Below are 18,310 nucleotides of genomic sequence, written 5' to 3' on the forward strand. Positions count from 1 at the left end.
CCCCAGGAATTAAAGTTGGTCATAGCTAGCAACATTAGTTGCTATAGTGACTGAACCTGGAACCTTGGCTTTATTAGCTATTTGCTCTAAGCACATGAGTTAACTGTCCATCAACATAATTGTGGCAGTATCCTCGGCCTCACTATCTTCATCAGTGACCTTCCTTCTGTTGTAAGGTCAGAAGTGGGGATTTTCACTGATAATCGTATAGCACCATTACCAACTCTTCAGATACTGAATCAGTCAGTGTCTAAATGCAGCAAGATCTGAATAACATTCAGACTTGGGTTGATAAGTGGCAAGTAACATTTGTGTCACCCAAGTTCCGAGCGATGGCCATATCCTACAAGGGAGAATTTGACCATCTCTCCTTGACATTCAATGACATTACCCACTGTTAACATCCTGGTTGTTACCACTAGCCAGAAATTTATCTGAATCAGCCATAAAAGAGATGACACTAAAATTGGACGTGTAGTGGACAGCGAAGAAGGTTACCTCAGATTACAAAGGAATCTTGATCAGATGGGCCAATGGGCTGAGAAGTGGCAGATGGAGTTTAATTCAGATAAATGCGAGGTGCTGCATTTTGGGAAAGCAAATCTTAGCAGGACTTATACACTTAATGGTAAGGACCTAGGGAGTGCTGCTGAACAAAGAGACCTCAGAGTGCAGGTTCATAGCTCCTTGAAAGTGGAGTCACCAGTAGATAGGATAGTGAAGAATGGATTTGGTATGTTTTCCTTTATTGGTCAAAGTATTGAGTACAGTTGGGAGGTCATGTTGCAGCTGTACAGGACATTGGTTAGGCCACTGTTAGAATATTGCAAGCAATTCTGGTCTCCTTCCTATCGGAAAGATGTTGTGAAACTTGAAAGGGTTCAGAAAAGATTAACAAGGATGTTGCCAGGGTTGGAAGATTTGAGCTATAGCGAGAGATTGAATAGGCTGGGGCTGTTTTCTCTGGAGCATCGAAGCTGAAGGGTGACCTTATAGAGGTTTATAAAATCATGAAGGGTATGGATAGGATAAATAGACAAAGTCTTTTCCCTGGGCCTGGGGAGTCCAGAACTAGAAGGCATAGGTTTAGGGTGAGAGGGGAAAGATATAAAAGAGACCTAAGGAGCAACTTTTTCACGCAAAGGGTGGGATATTTTGGAATGAGCTGCCAGAGGAGGTGGTGGAGGCTGGTACAATTGCAATATTTAAAAGGCATCTGGATGGGCATATGAATAGGAAGGGTTTGGAGGGATATGGACCGGGTGCTAGCAGGTGGGACTAGATTCGGTTGGGATATCTGGTCAGCATGGACAAGTTGGACCGAAGGGTCTATTTCCATGCTGTACATCTCTAATGACTCTAAGTAGTGTCACTACGACAGCAGGTCAGAGGCTAGGAATGCTGCAAGAGTAACTCACTTTCTGACTTCTTAAAGTCTACCTACTATCTACAAGACAAGTCAGATATATGGTGAAAGACTCTCCACCTGCCTGGATGAGAGTAGCTCCAAGACAACTCCATCTAGACTAAAGCAATCTGCTAATTGACACCTGTTTAGATCCTAATTGTTGGCACTACCAGATAAGTTAGGTCCTAGAATAAATCATGGCTCATGAGACTTTTCGTTAATGCTGCAGTTAGTTGGAGGTATGAGGCTGCAGATTTTCTTGAACAAAGTTTATTATACATAAGAAGAATCACAAAAAAACCAAGTTATCTGAATATAAATAAAACCAAAAATGATCTCAAAACAATATGTTCACCTGATTCCTATGCATATCAGATATGAAAGTCCAGAGAGATTGTGCTCTCAGCATTTCTTTATGGATCTAGTCAACTGACTCTTCCTAGTTCTTTCCTATGGACACAGTTTGATGAGTTCTTTCTAAATCTGTCAACATGAACTTTCCACAAATCTGAGAGAGTGTAAATGTTCTGAGTGCTATCAACCTGTAGATTTCTAATCAAACTCTCCTGGCTTGAATGTTTCACTAATTAAAATCCTTCTGCTGAGGCACCTTTTTTTCTCAACTGCTTCTTGGTGAGAAACTAGATTTGCTTCTGAAATGAATTAGAAAAGCTTGCCTCTAAACTAAGGAAAGCAAAATTTGCTTATTCTAGATTCTGGTTTCTCTTTCACTGAAAACAAAGCTAATGACATTATATGAATGAATGATCTGTTGCAAGCACCATTTTTCTATTAACACCACAGAGGTTGCAGTCACTCGTTCACTTACAAATATTCTAATAGGGCACTGTGGAATTCATTGCCACGGAGTGCAGTGGAAGCCGGGACGCTAAATGTCTTCAAGGCCGAGATTGATAGGTTCTTGTTGTCTAGAGGAATTAAGGGCTACGGGGAGAACGCTGGCAAGTGGAGCTGAAATGCGCATCAGCCATGATTGAATGGCGGAGTGGACTCGATGGGCCGAATGGCCTTACTTCCACTCCTATGGTCTTATGGTCTGTTCCAGCAGGACTCTTCCCTTGTTTTTATTTTAAAAGAATCTTTCACAAAAGCAACCAACATCATATGCTACTATTTTGAAAGCTAAACTCCAAAAATGATCTCAACATACATATTATTTATACATCTTTAATCACATATCCTATTACACACCTTCAGCATTCATTCCTTCCACTTTAAATGCACTGTGGCAGAAGTCTATAATTTCGACATGATGTACAACACCAAAACTAGTGGTATAATAGACAGTGAGGAGGATTATCTAAGACTACAAAGGGACCTTGATCAATCGGGCCAATGGGCCAAGGAGTGGCAGAAAGTTAAATGCAAGGTATTGCATTTTGGCAAGATGAACAAGGGCAGGACTTTAACAGTTAATGATTGGATCCTGGGGAGTGCTGTAGAACAAAGAGACCTAGGGATTCAGGTACATAGTTCATTGTCTTGTTGTGAGGCAACTTTCAGAGTGGTAAAGAAGGCATTTGGCATGTTTGCCTTCATTGCTCAGACCGCTGAGTACAGAAGTTCGGATGTTATGTTACGGTTGTACAGGATGTTGGTGAGGCTGCTTTTGGAATACTGTTGCAGTTCTGGGTCAGCCTGCTATAGGAAGGATATTATTAAATTGGAGAAGGTGCAGAAAAGATTAACAAGGATGGAGGGGAGTTGCTGGATAAGCTGGGACTTTTTTCATAAGAGATTGAGAGGTGACCTTAGAGGTTTATAAAATCATCAGTGGCATAGATAAGGTGAATTGCAAAGATCCTTTCCCGAGGGTTCTGGAGTTCAAAACTAGAGGGCATAACTTTAAGGCGAGGGGAGGAAGATTAAAAGGGACTTAAGAGGCAACCTTTTCTACACAGAGTGGTTCATCTGTGGAATGAACTCCCAAACAGTTAATGCAGGAATGGTTACAACATTTAAAAGACATTTGGACATGTATATGAATAGGAAAGGTTTAGAGGGATATGGGCCAAATGCAGGCAATGGAGCTAGTTCAGATTGGGAAACTTGGTCAGCACCGATGAGTTGGGCCAAAAGGTCTGTTTCTGCGTTATATGATTCGATAACTCTAAGCATCTTTCGACAGGACCTTCCAAACCCATGATGTCTCCAACCAAGAAGGACAAGGGTAGCAGATATATGGCAACACTACCTTCTGCAATGTCTCCTCCAAGCCACTCACCATTCCTTTTGTATCACTAGGTCAAAATCCTGGAACACCCTTTCTAACAGCATTGTAGGTATACCTACACCAAATGAACTATAGTGGTTCAAGAATGCAGCTGACCACTACCTTTTCAAGGCCAACTAGGGGTGAGCCCAGCTAGTGACATGCATACCCTGTGAATAAAATGAACAGGAACACCAACAATTCTCCTTTAAACTGCACAATATCCTGACTTGGAACTAGTCATTGGGTCAAAATATTGCAAATACCGCCCCCCCCCCCCCCCCCCAACACCATGTCCAATCCTGTTATTGTTATTCCTAAATAGCTATGTTCCTAGGTGGGAAGGAACAAACTATTCTTCCGTCTTAATTCAACTCCTTCCTTGGTTGGTCATAGAAAGTATCCTTTTCCTCATGGATACCTTTCTCCAGTCTAAATGTGTTTATATTCTAAAAGAAGCCAAATTAACCAGCTTTCTTGACTTAAAGAAAGGGTGAGTTTATTTGTTATTAAACATGAGGAAAGATAACATAACACTACACACATAGACACAAATTAGAGATCTGAATTGAGTAAAAAGATATGTTGAAAAGATATATGAATAAATCTACGGATTTTCTGAAAAGTAGGTAGCAGAACATTGCAGCCAGGAAGGTGAATGATTCCGGTAGCTATGTCATTGGTAACAAGGCAATGTATTTTGAGATTCTTAGCTTTGCAAATTTTGTCCTGTTTCCATTTTGACACCAACTTCACTAGCTAGCCTGGCTTTTAGCACTCTTCTTTGGAAAAAAAACCAAAAGAACTGGGAATGCTATCAATCAGAAACAAAAACCAGAAGTTGCTGGAAAAGCTCAGCAGGTCTGGTAGCATCTGTGGAGAGAAATTGAAGTTTGTTTCAGATCGAGTGACCCTTCTTGAGTTCTGAGGAAGGGTCACTCGATCCAAAATATTAAATCTGATTTCTCCCCATTTGTTTTTTTTTAAAACATGCAATGTGGGGTATCTAACAACTCTCCTTAAGTTGTGACTTCACAGCACACTATTCTACACTTGAACGTCAGCTTACTGACATATAGAGGAAAGGGGTTGCTGCTGATCTTTAGTTTCCTTTTCGTATATTCCGCGAAGGATAAAGCTCAAACCATGTCTGCAATTAAGCTTAAAATCCAAAGGAGATGGTTCCTGCTGAAAGGCTTAGTCAGTCTTTTATTATCTCTGCAGCCACAGGAGATCACCATTCAGCATGTTTTGAAATGCTCCTCTTCCTCTAAAGGGTTGCCGTTTGAATTTCCATTGGCACCTTTTCAAATGTGACATCACATGGTTCCTCTCAGGAAAGGAACGGAATTTACTACTAATTGTATGTCCTCTTTTTAAACAAAAATGTTGTAATTAAAGTTCAATGTATCCAGACATAATGAAGGGTTGTGATCAGTTGTCATGACAAAATGGAATTCAGCGATTCAAAACAGCAGCTCATTAACACCTTAAGGGCAAATAGGGATAGGCAATAAACTCTGGCTTAGCCAGCGACATTCATATCCGAGGATGAAGTAATAAAAGTTTGATTGGTTTGATTATTTCCTACTAATTGAAGGTTTTGCTGGGAAACATGTCTGCTGTGTCATGGTGGTTGATTTACCAGAGAAAGCAAAGCACATTTTCCCTACTTGAAACCAGGTTACAAGAAACCTCAAGTACTTGCAATGTGAAGGATGACTGGCTACTCTATCTGGTTTCCTCTAGTCTATTAAGGGATTTGAATCTACAAAGCGTGCAGTTCTGGCATTTATTGTCTCAGGGTAAAAACTGAAATAAAACTACCTTGTTTCTGCTTTTTCTAAAACAAGGGGGAGATTTATTTTGCATTTCTGTCATAGAAATACTATTCTAATAAACTTCTGCCAAGATTGCACTAACAGTGCATTACATATCCTAGTGAATTCATTACTGACAGCAAACAAAAGATGAAAATCATTTGTGCTATTCATAGCTGCCACTATGCCATGTGATAAACTCAGCAGCACTTCATTAAGGGCAATGCTTACATAGAGACAAATAAGAGATTTTGCAAACCCAAAATGATATATTTTATGCTATTATGAATGAGAAAATTAATGTAGCAGTACAATGCTATAAATTCCTACCAGGTTATGACTGGTGAAAGTATTGTGTGTAGTAAATTAATTCCAATTCTGAAGAAATGTTTCTCATTCCATAGATGCTGCCAGTCCTGCTAAGATTCTCTAGCACTTTACAGTTTTATTTCAGATTTCCAGCAACAACAGGATTTTACTTATAAATTAACTCAATTGTTTTTCTCACTTAAAATTAGTCAATTAAGAAATGTTTTTAATGTCTACGATTGCCATCTCACACAACAGGCATTGTGGAATCTCACATCTAATTATCAAGAATTTTAGTTTTCTTCACCATCTATTTATCAAGGCAAATAACCAATGAGAGTTTGGATCCATCATGGTAACACTTTTGCCTCTGAATGAGAAGTTAGTGATTCAAAGTGTAATATGATTTGGATCATATAACCCAGGTTAACATTTCTGTTTAGCACTAAAAGAATGCTGCAGTATCAGAGATGCTATCTTTCAGGTGAGATGTTACAAAAAATTTGGGCGGCACGGTGGCACAGTGGTTAGCACTGTTGCCTCACAGCGCCAGAGACCCAGGTTCAATTCCCACCTCAGGCAGCTGTCTGTGTGGAGTTTGCATGTTCTCCCCGTGTCTGCGTGGGTTTCCTCCGGGTGCTCCGGTTTCCTCCCACAGTCCAAAGATGTGCAGGTCAGGTGAATTGGCCATGCTAAATTGCCCGTAGTGTTAGGTAAAGGGGTGAATGTAGGGGTCTGGGTGGGTTACGGGTTGGTGTGGACTTGTTGGGCCGAAGGGCCTGTTTCCACACTGTAAGTAATCTAATCTAATAAATAAACCTCCAATTACTGTTCAGATGGGTATGAAAACCACAATCATACAGTGCTTACAACGCTGAACGTTACTACAGTACGATAGATAGTTTTAAGCTGATAAGCCTTATCACATTGAGAAATGAATCATTTGTCACACTAATACCTTAATGCCAAATCAAACAACAAATCTTCAGACCATGATTTAGCTACATTATGAATACATATTCTCTCGTATATAATGATCTGTAGGTTAAGTATTTGGGAATTGCAGTATATACTCTTGAAACTGACGAATTAAAACAGGCTGGCAATTTCAGGCCAATTTGTTGTAGCGGGAAATCAGAACAAGAAGAGCCGAAGGTGAAAATAGGACACGCTTTTAACATCAGGGCAGATTTAATCCAGTTCTACACATCATTTCAGTCACGTTGACTTGAATTTGTCTGTCTAATAGTCCACTCAGGGTACGGTTATCCGTCAGAAACTTCGACAGAACAACCGGTTAGGCAACAATTTCGACGCCCCGTGATTTTCTGACTGCCGCCTCTCGACGAGTCTCCATGTGGACCGAGGCCTGAACTTTCAGCCAACAATTATGGCCTTTCCAAGTGAGTTAAAGGTAATCAGACCCTCACATAACTGGGTACAACTGTCAACCCTGAAATTAGTTTTTAAATACCAAGCCCATCTTCAGAAACATTCTAAACACATACATATTTGACAGCACCTTCTTCTTGTCCTGAATGGAGATGATAGAGAGCCTGGTACCTGAGAAAATTTATTAAAGTGCTGGCTGTAAAAATTCTCCCACTATTTCCCATCAACAGCCTGAAGCTCCCCAGCTTCCCTCCTGCAGCGCCACAAGTGGCCGGTCCCAGAGTTGCACAAGCGCTCAAGGCATGTTCCGGACTGGCATTTCTGGATTTCAGAGGTTACAGTGTAATGATATTTAACGTTGCAATTATCCAATGTATTTATTCCTTGGCTTTTATGGCTTAATAGTTTAATAAAAAGTGCTCACGCAATGGCTGAATTTTTATTTCGGGGTTGGGGAGCTGGAAATAGATTCATCTTCAGGGTCATAGCCCCATATCAAGTCTGTGTAAGTCACCATTTGAAAAGAACAGACCAATTGGTGGCCAGTGGGCATATTGGATTCCCAATTGGGGGGGGGGGGGGGAGGGGCGGAAGTGGGAAGGTAGTGGGGTATCAAAGGCAAGCTATGTTTGAAAAGAATCCAGTACCCATTACTTTGGTACTAATTTAGGAAGTGATGGCAGAAGGAGAGGGCCAGTGTGCATGTTGGATGGTAGGCACTAATGCCAGGGCAGCATTAGTGATGAGATTCTCCATGAGACAGTGTCAATACATTACAACAGTTCATCTCCTCTGAGCATCAATAAAAGGCCTTTTAGTCAAACCAAACAGTCTTGGCTCGAAATGGCAGAGAAAATGAGTAGATATAGCATAAAAGACAGAAGTGGGAAGTTGAGTGTGGATCCTGTGGAGATCGGAGAGGCACTAAACGAACATTTCTCATTGGTTTTCACTCTGGAGAAGGAGAATATTGTAGAGGAGAAGAATGAGATATGAGATATTATACTAGGAAGGACTGAGGTTAGTTACGAAGAGGTATCAGTTCTAGAAGGAGTGAAAGTAGACAAGTCCCCTGGGCCAGATGGGATTTATCCGAGGATTCTCTGGGAAGCTAAGGAAGAGATAGCGGAACCTTTGGCTTTGATATTTGAGTTGTCATTGTCTACAGGTTTAGTACCAGAGGATTGGAGAATTGCAAATGTTGTGCCTGTATTCATGAAGGGCAGTAGAGATGACCCAGTTAATTATAGATCAGTGAGCCTTCTGTTGTAGGAAAGGTTTTAGAAAGGATTACAAGAGATAGGATTTATAATCATCTAGAAAGCAATAATTTGATTTCAGATAGTCAACATGGTTTCGTCAAGGGTAGGGCTGTTGACATGGTAAACATGGACTTCAATAAAGCCTTTGATAGGTTTTTACATGTTAGGCTGTTAGAAAAAGTGCAGAGCCATGGGATTGATGTTGATTTAGCAGTTTGGATTAGAAACTGGCTTTCTGAAAGAAGGCAGTGAGTAGTGGATGATGGAAAATATTCAGCCTGGAGTCTGGTTACTAGTGGTGTGCCACAAATATCCCACTGTTGTTTGTCATTTTTATAAATGACTTAGTCGCAGGCACAGGTGGATGGGTTAGTAAGTTTGCAGATGATACTAAAGTAGGTGGAGTAGTGGACAGTGTGGAAGAATGTTACAGGTTGCAAAAGGACTTGGATAAACTGCAGAATTGGGCTGAGAGGTGGCAAATGAAGTTCAATGCAGCTAAATGTGAGGTGATTCACTTTGGGAAGAATAACAGGAAGGCAGAGTACTGGGTCAATGGAAAGATTATTGGTAGTGTGGATGTGTAGAGAGATCTTGGAGTCCATGTACATAGATCACTGAAAGTTGCCTCCCAGGTTGATAGTGCTGTTAAGAAGGCATATGGTTTTCATTGGTAGACGGATTGATTTCCAGAGCCGCAATGTCATGCTGCAACTATACAAAACGCTAATGCGGCCACACTTGGAATATTGTGTACAGTTCTGGTCGCCCCATTACAGGAAGAATGTGGAAGCATTGGAAAAAGTGTAGAGGAGATTTACCAGGATGTTGCCTGAATGGGGGAAAGGTCTTATGAGGAAAGGCTGAGACACCTGGGTCTGTTCTCATTGGAAAGAAGAAGGCTAAGAGGGGATTCAATAGAGGCATTCAAGATGATCAGAGGATTAGATAGGGTAGACAGTGAAAGTTTTTTTCCTAGGATGATGATGTCAGTTTGTACGAGGGGGCATATCTACAAATTGATGGGTGGTAGATTTAAGATAGATGTCAGAGTCAGGTTCTTTACTCAGAGAGTGGTAAGGGCGTGGAGTGCCCTGCCTGCCAATGTAGTTAACTTGGCCACATTAGGGAGATTTAAACAATCCTTGGATAAGCACAAGGATTTAAACAATCCTTGGATGATAATGGGATAGTGTAGGGGGACGAGCTTGGAGTAGTTCACAGGTCGGCGCAACATCGAGGGCCAAAGGGCCTGTTCTGCGCTGTATTTATCTGTGTTCTATGTTCTATATAGCCTATTAAAGAGGATATGGATTAAGTAACGAATCTTATCAGATCGAGTGGATTGGTTGGAGAGACAGATAGAAGCGATGTGGAATTTGCAACAGCAACAGTATGTGATGGATGGCAGTTATAGGAAGGGGGGAGTCTCAGATACAGTCACATAGATGGGTTAACTCCAGGAAGGGTAAGAGAGGTAGGCAGCTAGTGCAGGATTCTTTTGTAGATATACCCATTTCAAACAGGTATGCTGTTTTGGAAAATGTAGGGGGTGATGGATTCTCAGGGGAACGTAGCATGAACAGCCAAGCTTCTGGTATTGAGTCTGGCTCTAATGCAACAAGAGATACGTTGACATCCAAGAAATCAATTGTATTAGGGGATTCTGTAGTCAGAGGTACAGACAGACGTTTCTGTGGCCAGCAGAGAAAAAGCAGAATGGTGTGTTGTTTCCCTGGTGCTAGGATCAAGGATTTCTCAGAGAGGGTGCAGAATGTTCTCACGGGGGAGAGGGGCCAGTAGGAGGTCATTGTCCACATTGGAACTAATGATATTGGAAGGGAAAAGATTGAGATTCTGAATGGAGATTACAGAGAGTTAGGCAGAAATTTAAAAAGGAGGTCCTCAAGGGTAGTAATATCTGGATTACTCCCAGTGCTACGAGCTAGTGAGGGCAGGAATAGGAGGATAGAGCAGATGACTGCATGGCTGAGGAGCAGGTGTATGGGAGAAGGATTCACATTTTTGGATCATTGGAATCTCTTTTGGGGTAGAAGTGACCTGTACAAGAAAGATGGATTGCACCTAAATTGGAAAGGGACTAATATACTGGCAGGGAAATTTGCTAGAACTGCTTGGGAGGATTTAAACTAGTAAGGTGGGGGGGTGGGACCCAGGGAGATAGTGAGGAAAGAAATCGATCTGAGATGGGTACAGCTGAGAACAGAAGCGAGTCAAACAGTCAGGGCAGGCAGGGACAAGGTAGGACTAATAAATTAAACTGCACTTATTTCAATGCAAAGTGCCTAACAGGGAAGGCAGATGAACTCAGGGCATGGTTACAACATGGGACTGGGATATCATAGCAATTACGGAAACATGGCTCAGGGATGGGCAGGACTGGCAGCTTAATGTTCCAGGATACAAATGCTATGGCTGTACAGGATATTGGTTAGGCCACTGTTGGAATATTGCATGCAATTCTGGTGTCCTTCATATCGGAAAGATGTTGTGAAACTTGAAAGGGTTCAGAAAAGATTTACAAGGAATTTGCAAGGGTTTGGAGGGATATGGGCCAGGTGCTGGCAGGTGGGACTAGATTGGGTTGGGATATCTGGTCGGCATGGACGGGTTGGACTGAAGGGTCTGTTTCCATGCTGTACATCTCTATGACTATGACTATGACTCTAAGTACGGCTTTAAAACACTTTTTTGTAGACTGGCAAGTTAAGTGCAGCACCCCACCCAGATGATAGATTTCTACTCCACAGTCATAAGTATATGTAACCTGAGGGGCATAGTCCTCCAGAACATTCAAATATGTGTGATAAGAACAGAAAAGTGCCGAGGAAACTCAAAAAGTCTGACAGCATTTGTGAAGAGAGAAATAAAGTTAACTCTTCGAGTCCATATTACTTTTCTTCAAAGCTTTTTATGAGATGCTGTTTTTGTACAAGCCAGACCCCCTCAAAACATATCAAGAAAGTAACCCAAACCCTAACTTTGCTAATTGTTTTAAGCAGGTGTAACAAGGATATTCCAGGAGGGAGGCAGCTGGCCACATCACCTGGTTTTAAACAAAATAGAACTTATTTACAAGGTTACCAATTGAAACCCAAACGAAAGGTCACAGAATATAGAACAACAACCTATCTGAAAACCCAACAGACTATTCCCACATAATGATGCTGTTCCAAATATTTGCAGTGATCCCCTTAAACACTCCTTGCACAAAAGGTAAAAATCAAACACAGGAGAGAAGTCAGGGAGAGAGGACCAGCCTGGATCTGCTTCTTTGGGTCCAGCATCTTCTTTCTACTCTACTATTAAAATTAAATCAAATCCAAAGACAAGCTGAGCTGGGAGAACTGGCCCTTTCATTGTACAAGTGTTTTTTTCTCAAGAACTTGAAAGCCTGCTGCATGAAGCAGTATCTATTAGCTATAATCAAACTGGCCCTAAAACACTTCAACTTAGACTTTTCAGCATCTCTCTTTTATGACTTCTCTGAACAAAAGAAGGACAAAATAACATTGTTAAAGGAACAGTTTTGTCACAATTTGCACCACCATGTCTCAGAATTTGAACAAATGTTTATCCATGGACAGAAAGGTCAACATCTAAGAGAGTCAAATGAAGCATCAAGGTCAATGTTGCAGCGCCCTGTTTGCCAAACACTGGTCAATGCAATAAAGTAGCATTCAATCAGTGATGAATGAATTAATGCTTAAAGACCCTGTGGTAGTAGCTCCCTGTACATTGTTGCAAGTGGGAAACCTGATGAGGCACCTATCCCAACATCTAGGATGACTGCCATAGGCATCACCATCTCAACTGCACTCATGACTTGACTTCAGTCATACAGGTAACTCCCTACTCATACAGCCTTTGCAAGGTAATCTTATAATTTGCTCATTAGGGGACCATTTTATACTTTTTATATGTTTAAACAAATCAATTTATTTCAAATAACAGAATCATAATAGCAGCCATGATGAGCATGACTGATAAATTAAAGGTAGATTAATTATGAGATAGGGAACAGGTGCATGTGTATGTGTTGGTTCTCATAGTGTGACCGTTTGAGACTGTTCTTCCATTATGGGGAGCAGTGAAACCTTCATGACTCATCTATGTGGTGGATTCACATTATTTTTTATGAAAATATGAGGTTATGAACTACAATTCTCACAGAATGAAGAACTTTCAAGAAGAAATGTGTTTGGACATCTTTCCATTCTGATAGGTGTTTTGAAGCTTGAACTGGATCTCTACATAACATAATGATTGGACAAAGTTAAAAATCACACAGCACCAGGTTATTGTCCAACAGGTTTATTTGGAAGCACTAGCTTTTGCAGTGCTGCTCCTTCATCAGGTGATTGAAGGAGCGGCACTCCGAAAGCTAGCGCTTCCAAATAAACGTGTTGGACTATAACTTGGTGTTGTGTGATTTGTAACTTTGTCCACCTCAGTCCAACACCGGCACCTCCAAGTAATGATGATTGTAGTCACATTTGAGACAACATACGGGAGGTTGTTCCCCAGTTGAGAGAAAGTGAAGACTGCAGATGCTGAGAGCAATCGAAAAATGTGGCACTGGAAAAGCACAGCAGTTAAGGCAGCATCGGAGGAGCAGCAGAATTGACATTTTGGTGTTCCCTTATTGGTCAAAGTATTGAACTGCATCTTGAGCAATTCAATGACTTACTCAATTGTAGTCTTTAAGCGGAGATACCAATAGTTGCACTGCTTCTGTGCCTTGATCATAGGATTGTGTGTGGGCATTAAGAGTGGAGTGTAGTGAGCCTCCAACAGAAGATGGTGTTGGTAGGGGAGTGCATCAGCGTTCCTCTGAGGCCTTCCTGAAGGAAGCAATGACTTTGGCCTGCCGGGGAGGTGGGGGTGGAGGGGGGTGGGGGGGAGGGAGGGGAGTGGTGAGTGTGGAAAACAAAGGCTTTGGGCTAGATGCAAAGAAAGAAGGTATAGAAAGTATGATCACATGTGTAAGAAGCCTATGGCTAGAGAACCAGGAAGAGGATTAGAACAAGCATGCAGTTGCTGAATACCAAGCCAGATTGACTGGCAGCACCCCTAAGCTGCAGAAGTCACAGACAGCAGGTCAGCAGCTAGGAGTTGAAGCAGAGTCTGAACTTGTTGGTCAGCATTGAAGAGCCAGGGCCATGGATATCACAGATCATAATCACTGAGAGTGACAAGAAAGCTGACAAGTGGTTGTGAAGTGAGCCAACAGCTGCAGGTGACTTTCTGGGCGAAATTAGTTCAAGAAGCTGTGAGAAAGGTTCATTTTCTGTTTAAGAGGTAAAGGAAGCAGTGTTACATGGTCGTGAGAAAAGTTAATCTTAGAAATTCTTCCAACTCAACCAGGCTACTCAGGGATCAGGAATTAAACTCTAAAACCATAATTTGATTGATCTGTAGTATCCAGGGAATATTCATTAGAAATAGTTCATCCTCGAACCTACATTTTTCTAAAAACATTTATGAAAATAATTCTTGACAGTGGAATAAAGAATTCCTCTTTTATAATCTTTGTGCAACATGTGTTTAAATCACCTGTCACAGATTCTCTTCAATTCCCTTTGCCCCTCATATTCATCCATATAGTCTATCAAGGGGCATGAAAAGATACAACACCTGCAATTTTCTCGAGAGAACGGAATCATGGCAGCTGCTGAATGCCATGCATGGATCTGGAGGAGACACTTCTGGCTAAAATCGATAGAGTGGAATTCCTTCCTATCACTGAATGCCCTGGCTACTTTGCCTGTGGGCCTGATGGCCACATGGATTCAGTTGACAGCAAGTACAAGGATAGAAATAATGGACTCTGTACTGTTTCTGGTCCCAGCCCTTCCCCCAACCCAAGAACAACTGCTCCACCTAAATCCTAAGAACTTGAGGACAGTAGACCCCCTAGTGCTGAATGCTCTGGATATTGGGCCCTGATGTCCTGGGCCTGCTTGACAGTTCTTTCCACTTGAGAAAGTACTGTGATGAAGGTAAATCCTAGTGATTGCTGTACCTATGTAGTGCCATTGGTGATTAACTCAATGTGACCTGGTGCCCGATCCACATGGTATCCATTACTTTGGCTGTGGTGGTCATCTGACTGAGACATGCAGTGTGATCAGCTTCTGCCCAAAGGAACGAACCAGAGGCAATGTATTTCAGTGCCATGGTCATGTTGAGAATTACTGGCAGGACATGCTTATAATATTAGGGATAGTGTTATTGTCACTAGGCTATTAATTCAGAGACCCAGATAATGTCCTAGGGACCTGGGTTCAAGTCCCACCACTTCAAATGGTAGAATTTGAATTCAATAAAATGTCTAGAAGTAAGAGTCTAATAATTGTCAATTGTTGTCATCTAGTTCAATAATGTCCTTAAAGGCAAGGAAATGTGCCAAACCTTACCCGGTCTACCTATCTATTTACTATCCTCTGCACAATGGGCAATGAATGCTGGCCTAGCCAGTGGTACACACATCCTTTGAATGAATTTAAAAAGTGATGACCCTTCATCACTACATCCAGTTCTGCTACCATTTACCTTGATACCCTTCTAGATTCAGAGAGCAAACTTGTAGTTGTTATAACCTTTTTAGAAGATATTGCCTTTGTTCTGTCCCACCAGTTTGCCAATCACCTCTGCAAACTTCAGTGCCACTGACCTGTACTTACTGCATGAACTACTTGTCATTGCTTTTCATCTTAAATCTAAGCAGCTCAGCCACATCTTCACATTTGGCTGGACAATTAGTTTCATGATCCTTAGATTTGCAGATTGGTTGAGATTCTGTAGTTCTGACCGTGTTTGAATTCCAGCATTCAAGAGTCATATTGTTTTACACCAGCAGTCATTTTGTTTCTGTAGCAGTCCTCTTTTAAAAAAATAGGATTAAGGGCTAAAAATACCCATAGTATTTTGGGGTTCCAACCAGGCATTGTAACACTTCTGGTCCTTTAATTGGCCGTTGATTGCCTCAGATCCAAACTTAAGCACTAAACTGTTGAAATGCCTGCTGAAAAAATGGTGAGGAGTTGGGACTATGTTGGAGAGCAAGTATGCCTCCACCTCAGATCCTGAAGATCAAAATCCAGCCTAGAATTTCTAAATATATCTACTCTGCAACTTTAAATTGTACTTGTAAACTGTAAACCTCTTAATCTGATTAACCTGACAGAAGCTTTCAGACAGAAAGATGTTCTTTGCAGAATCTGCTGGAAGTGAATTTTGATGCCATTAAACTTGTAAAAGGGATAGATATTTGAAAGTTTTGAAATTTGTTGAGATACTGTTCCCTTAAAACGCTATTGTGTCACACACTGATTTACATGACAGGAAAGAGGAAAGACAGTAATTGGCTCTTACCTTCCTTGTTGCTCTCTGTGTTGTTGCCTGGACCACAGAAACATCGTAGGCTCGGAACGACTACTAGTATATCTCACTGAAGAGGAGGAAATCACATTGTGCCGCAGGGACCTATTGAAGGGAAAATCCCTGAAATCCATTAGAACAGACCAGTTTAAAGACTCAAGAGTTTTGCAATCTCTCTGCAGCTAAGGGACTTTAGTCATGTAACAGGCAATACTCTGCCAATTTCTCATCCTCATCTCCCTTAATGGATTATGCTTATAAAGCATAACCCATAAGTTGTTGCTTGATTATTTGATACAATATTTTTATTAGGAACCACCAGTTTGCTACCATAAACCTGCAGTTTCATTATGATTTAAAGTCCCATCCTACACAGGTTTTCTGATTGGTCTTGACCGGAGAATCCATAGCAACGTATTGAGGCACACAGGTGCTTCTGTGCAACAATTATTGCTCATGTGGAAAGTAAACTTTGTGGCTTAAGCTCCCTCATGTTGATTAAGAGCTCTGGTTTACAATGAGGGCCAGTGGGAAAACAGCTAAAGAGTTGGAGACAGGAAATCACTGTGTTTCTCACCAGTTTGTGGAATAAAACCAAAGCAGTGACTGTATAAATGTAATACTGTAATAGTTCATGAATCTCCTTTGTTATATTTTCCAACAGGGACAAGCTAATTAATAGATGATGTCATGTGTGGCACACTGCTTCAACTCCTTTTTGATAGCACGCAATATCACTGGATTGAATGCAATGATGTCTGTATCATGAGGGACAATACAATGAATATTAAGCTGTTCATTCATCTGTGCTCTGCCTGAAGGCAGGTCCTTTGCTAATTGTCTGCTGATTCTGTAATCCCAATCTGTTTTGTTGATAGGTTTTGTCATGGCAGTTTGCCATTGTCTTTTAGTCGCAGTTGCAGGGCAATAAGTCAGGTCCCAAATCTACCTCAGACAAAATGGGAATTGAACCTATGTTGTTGGTTTTATTCTGAGCCAAATACAAGCCATCTAGCCAACTAAGCTAATTGGCTCCAGCAAGCCTGGTATTTTGAAAAAGACATTACAGTGAGACACAGTGACCAAATAGAAAAATGCAGTATCCATGAAAATAGATTAGAAAATTTTAGAACTTTTACAATTCCCAATGATTAGAATAACAGGCACAAGCCTATCACATAAAAACAGATTGTATTTGTAATTTTACAGCTATAGAAAAATAAAAGTCTTTGATAGTCCGCAATTATTGCACCTGCCCTTGTTCCAGCCAAAAGTTAAAGCTTTTCAGAGCACACTGTTCCTGGCTGTTGTCAGCAATTGGAGTGCCTCATAACCTAGCCTAAGCGATTGTGGTTCACTTTGGTTTTGGAAAGCTGCTCAGTTAGGTGCCAGGTTGAGTGTCCATTCCACCTGTACAATAACTTCGATGAGAGACCAACTAGAATTTCAGAATTGAGGTCATTGTATGCAACAGACTAATTTTCATTGCTTATCATGCTGTTGATAGGTAGGTTGACCTTTGGGAGGATATGAAATTTAACATGGTCTGCAGCAGAGATCTTTGGTGGTTAAACACAGCAAGATATAAATGGCAGGGAAATTTAATGTATATTCATAGCTGCAAGAATGGTGAATTTATGAAAAGAATAGCCACTCAAAACTCTCAAGAAAATGAAGAAAAATAAATAATTACCACTGTTACCAGTTTTCCCTGACAACAGCTATCGATGATTTTAATCAGTAGTGTAATAACTGTCTTCCAATCTGTAGTACCCATTGTTTGCGGATAGGTTGAGCAAGTAGCAATGACAACGCTAATTGAAATGTAAATAACAGTTGGAACAGCCAGTCTTGTATCCACACTGCAGTTTACATGAGCAAAAGACGACTTGGTTAAAACACATAAGATCCTGAGGGGTCTTACACAGCAGATGTGGAGAAGCTTTCCGCTTTTTGGAAATCTAGATCTAGGGATAACCATTTAAAAATCAGATTTGCTATTTAAAATAGAGATAGGTGACTTTTTCTCCAGGAGAATCCTGAGTCTATGCAACTCTACTCTTGAAAAGCTGGTTGAAGTGGAGTCATAGAGATGTACAATATGGAAACAGACCCTTCGGTTCAACTTGCCCATGCCGACCAGATATCCCAAACCAATCTAGCCCCATTTGCTAATACTTTGCCCATATCCCTCTAAACCCTTCCTATTCATATACTCATCCAGGTGCCTTTTAAATGCTGCAATTGTACCAGTTTCCACTACTTCCTCTGGCAGCTCATTCCATACACGCATAGCCCTCTGCGTGAAAATGTTGCCCCTTAGTTCCCTTTTATAACTTTCCCCTCTCACCCTAAACCTATGCCCTCTAATTCTGGACTCCGCCACCCCAGGAAAAAGACTTTCTCCATGCCCCTAATGATTTTATAAACCTCTATAAAGTCATCCCTCAGCCTCCAATGCTCCAGGGAAAACAGCCCCAGC

At 41.2% G+C, this 18,310-nt stretch overlaps 1 protein-coding gene across 4 annotated transcripts in view; it reads right to left on the reverse strand.

Annotated features, from left to right (window-relative positions):
- The window catches only part of s100p (S100 calcium binding protein P), a 65,854-nt gene that overhangs the window by 24,267 nt on the left and 23,277 nt on the right, over positions 1-18,310 (reverse strand). For 2 of the 4 annotated variants that reach the window (XM_072572584.1, XM_072572583.1), the window contains exon 2: positions 15,823-15,933. In XM_072572584.1, coding sequence (XP_072428685.1) covers positions 15,823-15,933 — 111 coding nt within the window. Of the gene's footprint in view, positions 1-7,333; positions 7,402-15,822; positions 15,935-18,310 lie in introns of those variants that run through there. The other 2 variants (XM_072572587.1, XM_072572585.1) reach the window with 2 other exon arrangements.

The sequence above is a fragment of the Chiloscyllium punctatum genome, chromosome 6, assembly GCF_047496795.1.
Source record: "Chiloscyllium punctatum isolate Juve2018m chromosome 6, sChiPun1.3, whole genome shotgun sequence".
Classification (NCBI taxonomy): Eukaryota; Metazoa; Chordata; class Chondrichthyes; order Orectolobiformes; family Hemiscylliidae; genus Chiloscyllium; species Chiloscyllium punctatum.